We start from the raw sequence: 11,775 nt of genomic DNA, 5'->3' as shown, positions 1-11,775 counted from the left end.
GAACTCGTGGAACATAGCACGGCAGGCAGCTGCAAAACGGACCCAGAGGTGACGTCCTACCCTTGTGCGCCTTATGGCACGGAGAGAACTGAACTGAACTGAACTGAACTGAACTAAACTGACTGAATCGAATATTTTTATATCAGTGGATCATTTTGCAGTAAGTTTGGCACCGAGGCAGTTTGTAGTAGCACATTTTGTATAATCTCAACATCTTGGCTAAGTTCTGAGTTTTAATCACGATACGTTACGGATTTGATGTTGAAAAGTTTTCGACATCCAAAAAACTTCATGAAAATTATATATAATGTAATTCAAAGAAAAAGAGATAGCGACTAATCATGCGACTTGTCCATATTTCTTGCCTGTTGAGCGACTCCTGGCATATATACTTTCGATACAATACTACTATATAAAGTTTGTTGAAAACATTTCAGCAACAAAAAAATTAGCATAAATTAAAAATTGAAACTTGCATAGCATGACTTAGTCAAGTTATCATTTCTTAATGATTTGTTTAAAATTAACGAGATTCTTCTCAAATTCATGTATGGGTAATGTGTTTAAAATAGTTACTATCCAGCCAGAGAAAGGCAATGATTTTTAAAGTGCAGCATTTCATTAGAGCAGCTTATAAAAAAAAATTAAAGGATGTTCGTTTGAAACAAAACCATTCTTGACTAATTAATTTCAACCACCGCTACGAAGACGTTGATAATCGCTGACGCATATGTGTACAGTTAATTGGTTATATTAGGCAAATACAATCTTATCTTTATCTTTGCATATTGCTGTATTGCTTCATCCGCAACAATGAACAAAAATTCACATTGATGTACAAAATTGGTCTGGGAAATTTCAACATTGGATTCTTTTCAGTCTGAATTTCTGGCAGTTGACGTGTGAAATTACATCGACTAATCCATTTTTTTAATAATTGAAATTAAAATCCATGTTAGCCATGTTTGCATAAATTTTTGCACCCTTCAAAATTCGTCTAAGTTTACTTCATTTTCCTGTTAAATTTGCTGAGAACATGTACTAAAAATGAGCGAAACATGCCTAAAAATGAGCGAAATATTTGAGTGACACACATATTTGTACTTCGTCACTAATTTCAAGCATATTGAACCAAAATAAACTTGTTCTAATTGAGGGAAATAAAAAAAAAACATTTTCGAAAGAAAAATGTCTGCTGTAACTGCTATTCCGGAATTGCAAACATACATTACACACAATGAAGTGGATTGAATGGGGAATTATTTCAGCCCGTGGTATCATTTGGATGAGGATTAATAATCATATTTAAAGGTATTCAAATAGGATACCATTTGCAACGCATTGAAAGGTAATAAAATAATTGCATTCAATATCGCTTTTTTAATGACTGAATTATTTGAAAATTTAGTACAAATTTCATCAGCTGCCTCTGTAAATCCAAATCGAAAAGTGATTGATGAAAACATATGACTAAGCAAATGGATATAGTTAGCTGGGAAATTGCAAGGAACCAATGTTAAATTACTGTACCTTTCGCAGTCAAACATCAAGGAGTTGGAAGGAATTTACACAACTAATACGGAGGCTTTTAATGCCCAGTGTGATAACTTCCCGGTTTCAATGAATGGTTGTTTAAATTTAGAAATATAGTGGAAATCGGTAGTAGGAGTAGGAAGTTTGGCGGAAAAAGACTGTATGAACAGCTAGAGGTTTAATTATCTGCGCGTGAAAGAAGAGTAAACACTTAAATTAGGTTGGAACAATCCACTGCAGTATTGGGCTAACTGCGAGCGCGAATTGCCAAACCCTATATTTGGTTTGAAATTAAAATTTAACATAGAATTTTAATATAGATTCGATAAAAGACAAGAGATTTGACAAGAGATTCGTTAAGAGATTTGACAAGAGATTTGATATAGATTTAATATAGATTTCTAGTAGACTCCTGCGTCTCGAAATAATTTTCTCGAAATGAACCGGGACAGACGAAACGAGATTAGTAAATTCCGGGAAAAAAATAACGGGACAGAGGGTAAAATTTGTCCCGGAATAAACTATGAACCGAGACAAGACTTCTGTCCCGGACTTTAAAACTTGTGTCCCGGTAAATTATGAACAGGGACGAGACAGACAGATTTGAAACGAGACATAACGAGACGAGACGAGATTTGTCTTAATTATTAAGGACAAAACAAGTTTTTCGATTACGATACGAATAATTCAATGACATGGGTTAAAGAATGACAAGTTAGCCCTTTATTGCTAATAGGACCATAGACGGTTACCAGTTAAATTGAGTTAATTGCAGATTTAGTAAAATTTGTCTGACTAACTGATATGGCAGTTAATTAGTGGTCCGACAAACACCGCAAACCTGTCGATGTATGCATGGCTGAGTATTGAGTCAAAAATGTTACTCTTAAGTCTTAACTAAGACTTCGATGGCACTTATGGGAATCGTACGAATATGAGTCGAGTTTATTATGCGTTCGGAACGAGTTCAGGCGCCGTGGAGCGCATAGGGAGTAGGGACGCAGTGTCTAGATCATTCGGCCAATTAGTAGACAGTGGAGTGGAGTCCTGGTAAGATATTCCTAATAATACTAAAGCTAGTTTTAGATTATCTCTGCCTTTAGTAAAATTTTGTGCTACACCTCCAGGAAATCTTCACAATTGCGCAGTTTCCTAAATTGTTATCAAACACTTGGGCTTGTTTTACGTTGTGTAGAAAGGATACACATGGATATTTCGAGTTCTTTTTTGAAGATCATACTATTATATTTTTTCCAACTTAAACTTTGTTGTATTTTAAAATGTTGTTGATATTTCTTTTCAAACTTTTTGTTGAAGGAGATTGCTTAAGGCAAGATCGATGAATCTGATTCTGTGATTGAGCTGGAGGCAAATCAAAGTCTGTCCAGTCAGCCGATGTCACCAGCTACAGCTAGTATGGCCTCCTCCAAACCATCATAGAACACAACTTTTGAAAAAAACATATTTTTCCATTTGTATTTGCCTGTCAAGTTTAAGTACCATAATGAACCACAACATGAATTCGTAGCAAAAAATCATTTCAATTGCCGAGCTCCAATCCGAATAGTAAAAGGATACGTCTCAAGTTATTATATAAATGCAGAGGTGGGCAGTAGCGCGCTACATGTAGCGGCCGCTACATTTTCAGTAGCGGTAGCGGCGCTACAATTGTAGCGGTAGCGGTAGCGCCCGCTACATATTTAAGTAGCGATACGAGGTTTTGCCGCTACAGCGCTACCGCTACATTTATAGATAAAGCCTTTAGGTTTTACCTAATAGTATTAAATATTATTTAAAAACCAGCATGATATATACATAATATAAATTACAGAATAAAACTGTACGAAAGTTTTCGGTGTAATGTTGTCAACCTCAGCCTGTTACTAGTGTCAACATGTTAGTTGTTACCAGAGGTGGGCAGAAGCGCGCTACATGTAGCGTCCGCTACATTTTCGGTAGCGGTAGCGGCGCTACCTTTAAGCAATTGTAGCGGTAGCGGTAGCGCCCGCTACATTTAGAGCATGTAGCGGTAGCGGCCGCTATATTTCAAAGTAGCGCTGCCCAGCTCTTTATAAATGTATGATGGTAAGCCAAAGTTTATACCACATCAATAATTGATTCGTCTCATTATGTCTCGTTAAAATGGCTATAAATTCCGGGAAATTTTAAGGTGCCTATTTTAACCGGGATGTCTCGTCTCGTCTCGGTATCGTCCCGGAATTCTTACGGAGGGCTGAAAATTGCCCCGGTTTTTATTGCGAACCGGGACAGAGCCTGTTGTCTCGTCTCGTCTCGTCTCGGAATAAACAAAATGCCAAACGCAGGAGTCTAATTTCTAGAGCCTTCCTTCAGACGGTAGAATTTAAGGTAACCTAAATCTATGTCCACTGCCTACAGAAGCGAAATAAGCATAGTTGTTGCTAACAAAATACTACGGAAATTACACGGCATTCACGCAAAATAATAAACAGGGAAGCATGCAGGTGTAAAAGAAGAACGGTAGGAAAACTTAATTCTTCGAGGACATTGAGCTTGACATGGAGCACACAATTTGAAGTTTTAATGAGCCGACCAGTGTGACCAGCTCTGGCAGCGGTATAAAATGAACAACTCAGTGACAAACTGCAAGCTGCCAGCACATTTAAACGAGAGAAAAGCGCTTTGCGTGTTTAGAATTAATCTTTACAGATTTTGGGAAAATGAGAAGAGAACTGAAAATTTATTATCGATGAGAAATCAAGAATTTCTCACAGATTAATTTATGTGAAAGGAAAAAAATAAATTAATACCTAAGAAATATTCCGCCTGAATTTACCAAAATTTCAGTTTCGACGCAAATTTCTTTTTAATAGATGATTACGGATGGACTCGATGTTATATTTTTTCAACGCATGAACTTGATAGTATAGTGAATAAATTCAGATTTTTTATGAATTTTGATGTGAAATAAACCAAATCTGAAAATTTATCAAACAATTCTGTAAACCATACCTTCTGATTGGCTCACAAGCGAATGATGCTGATTGCTGAGTGCAATATTGTCTAATATATTTAGGAAAAACTTTGCATCCGATATTGTAGTAACGGTGATGGAAAACACAGACACGGTAGAATTAGAGCACGTTTCATTTTTTACCACTTTTTTTAGCTCGCTTTCGTGTCCGTCTGTCTGTCTGTCTGTTTGTGATGATCAAATCTTGCAATCGATATTTCACCAACTTTCCCCGCTAGCTAACGCTCTGAAACTTTTAGGGAAGCTCAGCTCCCGATGACAATACAATAATCAATAATTTGTTTCACGTTTCCAGGGGTATTTATCACTATTATAAACAAATTAATTTTCGAAGTGGTTCCTGTAATCGATCGCAGCGCCATTCCCCCTAAAGCGGCGATTTTCAGAACTAACTTATTCTTTATAAAAAGGAAATTGAAATTTAGATTGCAAGATTTGATCAGCACAAGCATTCAAACTAACATAAAACTAAAAAGTAGAAAATAAAATGTATAAAAAATTTTTTGAAAGACCACGTTTTTCATGTGGACTAAAAAGTAGAAAATAATTTTTCGGCAGCTACTGATCTCTGTTTGCTTTCATTCTCTTGGCCTTTTGTATTTCAGTTAAAATATATTACAACATCTAAAACGAAAAACGTGGGGCGCATATGTATTTAATTGTTTGGTGATTACTTGATATGAATGATGAATATGATGGTTCATTGAACATTTGATAAGTGTATTGCTGATATATCTGATTTGAGCATCCGTATATTTGATTGATTCGAAATAGTCGTTGCATTCAAAATTGAAATTAAGGCATGCCTAAATGAAGATGCGCCCCACGTTTTTCGTTTTAGATGTTGTAAAATATTTTAACTGAAATACAAAAGACCAAGAGAATGAAAGCAAACAGAGATCAGTAGCTGCCGAAAAATTATTTTCTACTTTTTAGTCCACATGAAAGACGTGGTCTTTAAAAATTTTTTTTATACATTTTATCTACAATTTGACTGTTGTCTGCTTCAGAATATACCGGCGCATTCCATACTTAATGAATAGCGAGCAGCGTAGTCAATCCTCAGTCGATATTCCTGCTCATTTTGACGCACACCAACAACCGAGACAACCTAGCTCTCACTTTTGTCCTTGTTGAAGTTTTCACTTCCGGTGATCATTGTATTGAATTCATCATGTGTGAGTTCGTTACAATTAGGCACGACATTTTTTTAAACCAAATTTTAGGATATAAATTCCTCCGTAAAGCTAGAAATGACGAATAGCACATTGTTAAGATAAACATTGAGACCCAAAGTTGTCAGGCATGATGTACTCATACCTCAAGTTTCAGTTGTGCTACCTATAGATAGTATTTACATCAACCCGTTGCCATTAAAGCCTTCAAGCGTAGTTTCTGCTAATATAAAAATAATTAGGATTGATTAAATAGTAATATTATTGGTGTACAAACAAGTTTGATGTATTGTGCATGCAACGATAATACCTAACCCATTATTATTAGGTGCTAGTAGAATCGACTTTAATGTCTCACGAGATCAGCCTGTTACTCTTGTATATCACAACAGATGATAAACGATTTAGTTTAGATTAGAGAAGATATTATACTTGAAATTAAGGGATCATAAGTTTGAAACATCACCTTGCAGAAGTCAAAACCTGATATTTACATATTACCAACAAAATTTGCATATTACCAATTTAAACTTTTTTTTAATTTGAAAAATTTGCATATTACCAACTTAACAATTGTGTAATAAAAAAGTTGGATTATTTGTTTGCAAATCAATGGCCAGCGAATGGCCAAGCATGACTTTTCCTTGCTCGAGATCAAGGGATAAATGTGAATTTGGATGACGACTATATTCCGGCTGACGAAAAATTTCATTCATACACATAAGAATAATTTGAAAATTTGACACAGAGGTTGGAAAAAACAACAATCGAAAATTGTTCCTGATTATGTTTTGGTAGATGCTAAACACTCCTGTAAAATAGAAAAGTGAAAATTCCAAACGAAAAATCGTTCATAGCCTACTCATGAAAGAGTTGTCGCACCACTAAGTCACGCGTGCCACAATTTCTAAATTTCTGATTTAAGCATTCAGCGTTTAAGTTTGTTTAAAATGATGAGCGCTGACCAATATTTTACCAATAAGAGTTGTGTAGACAGAGTTGTCTCATCTTAATGAATTAAGAATTACCCTCATATGTGAGTGATTTGCATATCATAGTTTAACAGTAACAGTAATAACCTAATTTAATTTATTTAACCTAAGAGCTCATTTTTAACATGAAAAGTACGCCTAATACCGAGTCACACATGAACCTGTTTTATTATATCTATCACAATAAAAATTAAAATTATTATTTCTCGCACTCTCATAAACCAGTGTGATGGAAGTCCCTTCGATTCGATAAATCTGAAGTCCTAAGTCCTTCGATTCGACCATTGAAATCGATCGCTAAGTCAAAATTCATTCAACAAGCGACAATTGTAATTAGATGACATGCTATAGTACCTTGTGACAATTATAGTTAGAAGCGGCATCAACCAAGCTCATTGATCGCGGATGAGAAGGAAAAAACCTAACTTACAGTAGTTTTTCAATCGCAGCCCATAAATTGACTTATCTTAAGGAATTATAGTTTGATCATAAGCCATTCCGAAGAATTTTTTTGCAGTACATGAAGATCCCATTACTCAAGTTTTTCGCCATGTATGAGCTCCTGCTAAACCTACAATCCTCACTGAAGCGATGAGAGCGAACCATTTGTGAGCACTAATGATTGAAAAAAATATATTGTCTCCTCATCATGCGCATCGAATGTTCAACGACATGAGTCACATGATGTAAATTGTTCTTGTGGCTTCGATCTCTATATGGGAGGGCTCTTAAGGTCAATGAGCGAGATAAGGCCAAGATATGGAGGAGCCGGCCAAGAATCAATGGGTATAAAAGCGGGCACACTCCACAGTAGCGTCGTGTTCAGCTGGAGTTCCACTCGACATGAAGCTGGTACTTGCCGTCCTCTGCCTCGCCGTTGGCGCTAGCGCCTGGCCTCAGTGGCTCAGCGACTCTCCGCGTAAGTGTCTATTTACTAGTGTCGACTAGTGTCTAATCTTAATCACAATGTAAAATTATATACAATTCATGTCAACTTTTTTCCTATGTGCGAAAAGGCATAGATCCCGCGGTAAACCGTTGGCTTAAGTGTCATTCCTAAAAAATTGGCATCAGTTTGAGCGAAATATTTATGAAACCCCCATAACATATTTGCTGAGCATAGTTAGCGCAGTTATTTTGAAATGCGTTGTTATTCACTTTCATGAATATGATATTGGCGTGATACAACCCGAATTTCAGGTTGCAAACTTCCATTTTACTTCTTTTACGTTATTTCACGTTTTGTCAACAGTTTTGCACTCAGAAAGTCCAGCAAAAAGCAAACTCACAAGCGTGATACCCATTGTATTGCATCACAATTAATTATTTCAATGTCAATTAGCTTCCTTCAAGTAACAATATTTTCATTACCAAAATAATCTATTTCGTTCGCGCCACCATTTGTAGGACATGATTTTGCGAGTGGTTCTAAACTTGAGTTTACAAATAAGACCAACGGATAATTCATTTGGATAATTCATTTGGACGGATAATTACTGATTTGCCGATGAAATGGTTTGAAGACTTTTGTATAACTGTTCATCTACGTAGGGGAGAAGATGTTGATCCAATGATTCGAATTTGCATAACTTGAAAACTAAATCATATATGATAGCCAAATTTTTATTATAATAATGACTATATTTGAGCATTTTCATGGAGACAACTCCCAGAAATACGGTAAATACCAGCAATAACTGAAAAGTTGTACGTTGAACAAGAGCTCTTTTGCAAGAAGATATTTTTATTGTGAAGTCGACTAAATTATTTCTTCTAACCGACAGGTTGAATGAGTCTAATCTACAAATGAGCAGAATCCCATTTTCATTGATATCATGCCATTACTTTGCAGCTGATCTGGCCCACAGACAGCAGACCGTCAATCGTCTGCTGTACAGATCTACGGAGCCACTTCGATTCGATGAGCTGGAAGCCGCTGCTGCCAACTTCCATCCCGATGCTGACACCTCGCTTTACAAGGATGATGGCGTGGCAGCCAAACGGCTCCTGAAGGAACTGGAAGATCACCGCCTGCTCGAGAAGCATCACTGGTTTTCGCTCTTCAACACCCGTCAGCGAGAGGAAGCCCTTATGCTCTTCGATGTTCTAATGAACAGCAAGACCTGGGAGACCGCGGTCAACAATGCTGCCTACTTTCGCGAACGTGTCAATGAGGGAGAATTCGTTTACGCTCTGTACGCTGCAGTGATTCATTCCAGTCTTGGAGAGGGCATTGTCTTGCCTCCTCTTTACGAAGTCACCCCACATATGTTCACCAACTCTGAAGTGATCCAAAAAGCCTACACTGCCAAGATGACTCAAACACCAGGTAAGTTCCGCATGGAATTTACTGGAAGTCAAAAGAATCCCGAACAGCGCGTTGCCTACTTTGGTGAGGATATTGGCATGAACGTTCACCACGTCACCTGGCATTTGGACTTCCCTTTCTGGTGGAACGATGCTTACGGTTATCATCTGGATCGCAAGGGTGAACTCTTCTTCTGGGCCCATCACCAACTTACCGTACGATTTGATGCCGAGCGTCTGTCCAACAACCTTGATGTTGTTGACGAACTTTACTGGGATAAACCCATCAAGGAGGGTTTTGCGCCCCATACGACGTACAGGTACGGCGGTGAGTTCCCGACTCGTCCTGACAACGCAAGATTCGAAGATGTCGACGGTATCGTCCGCGTCCGTGACATGATCATCCACGAGACTCGCATCCGCGATGCCATTGCACAGGGGTACATCACCGCTGCCGACGGAACCAAGATCGACATCAGGAACTCTGAGGGCATCGACCATCTCGGTGATATTATTGAATCATCTCTCTACAGCCCCAACGCCCAGTACTACGGAGCACTCCACAATTCTGCCCACGTCATCTTGGGTCGTCAAGCGGATCCTCACGGCAAATTCAACCTCCCTCCTAGTGTCATGGAACACTTCGAAACAGCTACTCGAGACCCTGCCTTCTTCAGGCTGCACAAATACATGGACAACATCTTCAAGGAGCACAAGGACTCCCTTCCTCCCTACACTGCGGAGGAAATTGGATTCCCTGGAGTTCACCTGACCAGCATTGGAGTCGAAGGAAAATTAGAAACTTTCTTCGAAGATTTCGAGTTTGATCTGAGGATGGCAGTTGACTCAAGCGAATCCGTCAAAGAAGTTGCTGTGTCCGCGACCGTTTCTCGCCTCAACCATAACGACTTCACCTACAAATTCGACATCAAAAGCGACGCCGCTAAGCACGCCGTTGTGCGTGTGTTCTTGTGCCCTCGCCGCGACAGCAATGGAATCATCTACACTTTCGAAGAAGGCCGCTGGAACTGCATTGAGATGGACAAGTTCTGGACAAAACGTGAGTTTGAAAATTTAATTTCCTCTTGCATAAAATTCTGGTAAAATTTATTCATGCTGCTGCTAATTAGAAAGTATTTACTGTTTCAATTTTGAATTGAAACCTGAATGAATGGTATATAGAAGATTAGATACTTGTAAGCAAGTTTTAACTAATTTTCTGTTTCTTTATTCAGTGGCTGCTGGTGACAACCATGTCGAACGCAAGTCTTCCGACTCCTCCGTCACTGTACCTGACGTGCCAAGCTTCCAAACTCTGATTACCGAAGCTGACAAGGCCGTTGCTGGCAGCTCTGACTTTGACTTCGCGCATTACGCCAGGTCCTGCGGAATCCCCAACAGGATGCTCCTGCCCAAGGGTTCCGAGAACGGAATGGAATTTGCCTTGGTAGTTTCAGTAACTGATGGTGAATCAGATGAACAGCACGATGCTCTTGAGGATGCTACCACAGAGAGCCACACCCAGTGCGGCATCCACGGTGAGAAGTACCCCGACCACCAGCCCATGGGCTTCCCTCTGGACCGCCGCATTCCTGATGAGCGCGTCTTCCTGTCCTCGGACAACAACGCCTACACCATCGTCAAGGTCTACTTCAAGGGAGAACATTAGACCCGTAAATTTAACCGGAAGTTCGTTCAAACACGAGATGTACTTTTTACTTTCATTGAGTCATCCAAATAAAATTGCAGCTCCAACCCCGTTGTAATAATTTTCCATCGACAGGAAAACAACGACTCAGTTTTAAATACCCACCGATGAGCCAGTGCACATATTCATCCGAGCCTAAGTTACTACTGTGTGCAAAGGATTACTCCTCTCAGATTAATGTATGGGTTAAGCGTTTAAAATAGTTATCATGCATGAGGAAGGGATATTTAAAAAATTACAGTAATCCATTATAGCCAAATATTCTTACCAAAATAATTTTAAGGACATTCGTTCAAATAAAATTGTTTATGATTGAAGATTTTCAGCAACTGCTATGAAGACGCTGATGAGCGCCGACACATGTACACGTGTACGGATAAAGGGCTATATTAGGCACATGCAATCTTTTCATTGCTGCATTGCTCCATATGCAAATGTTTACCTAAAAAATTCATATAGATGTACAAATTTTGGGAGGAAATTTTCAACATATAAAATGCTTTTCTGTGCGAATTGCTTGCAATTACCGTATGAATGAAATCGCAACGGTTACCCTATTTTGAAAAATACGTTAAATTCTTTGTTCCTCATTTATCCAAATTTTTTTATACAATTGAAATTTCGTCTGTTTGTTCCAATTACCTGTTTCATTTCCTGTGAACATTTGAGCTGCTATCACTAAAATAGGCAAAGCATTTGACTAATTTATACTTTGCCATTCACCTCAAGCATTGAAAAAAAGAATGCTTCTAACTTAGCGAAAAATAATATTTTGAAGTTGAAAATGATTGCTGTTAAGTCTATTCAGGAGCAACATATATTGCAAACAATAAGGTAGATTGAATGGGGAATTATTATTTCAGCGCCAGCCAGCATTGAGAGATAGATTTGGTAACAAGATTTCAATTATTCAAATAATACACCATGTGTGGTGTATAGGAAAGTAAACTATTAGTAACACTACACATTATGTAGTGTATAGGAAAGTAAAAACTATTGCACTTTATTTCGCAGTTGGTTTTGGGTGAATAAATTTTTGCGGAATTT

The 11,775-nt window shown here is 38.2% G+C and overlaps 1 protein-coding gene across 1 annotated transcript; it reads left to right on the top strand.

Moving 5' to 3' along the window:
* Window positions 1-7,531: 7,531 nt before the first annotated feature.
* On the top strand, window positions 7,532-10,775 carry LOC108679686 (hemocyanin). The gene is made up of 3 exons (XM_018168379.2): window positions 7,532-7,632; window positions 8,566-10,080; window positions 10,256-10,775. The coding sequence occupies exons 1-3, from the start codon at window positions 7,557-7,559 to the stop codon at window positions 10,687-10,689; spliced, it is 2,025 nt and encodes a 674-aa protein (XP_018023868.1). The 5' UTR covers window positions 7,532-7,556; the 3' UTR covers window positions 10,690-10,775.
* The last annotated feature ends 1,000 nt before the right edge of the window (window positions 10,776-11,775 follow it).

Source organism: Hyalella azteca, unplaced genomic scaffold, assembly GCF_000764305.2.
Source record: "Hyalella azteca isolate HAZT.00-mixed unplaced genomic scaffold, Hazt_2.0.2 contig15111, whole genome shotgun sequence".
Taxonomy (NCBI): domain Eukaryota; kingdom Metazoa; phylum Arthropoda; class Malacostraca; order Amphipoda; family Hyalellidae; genus Hyalella; species Hyalella azteca.
This window is presented reverse-complemented; position numbering and strand designations above follow the sequence as displayed.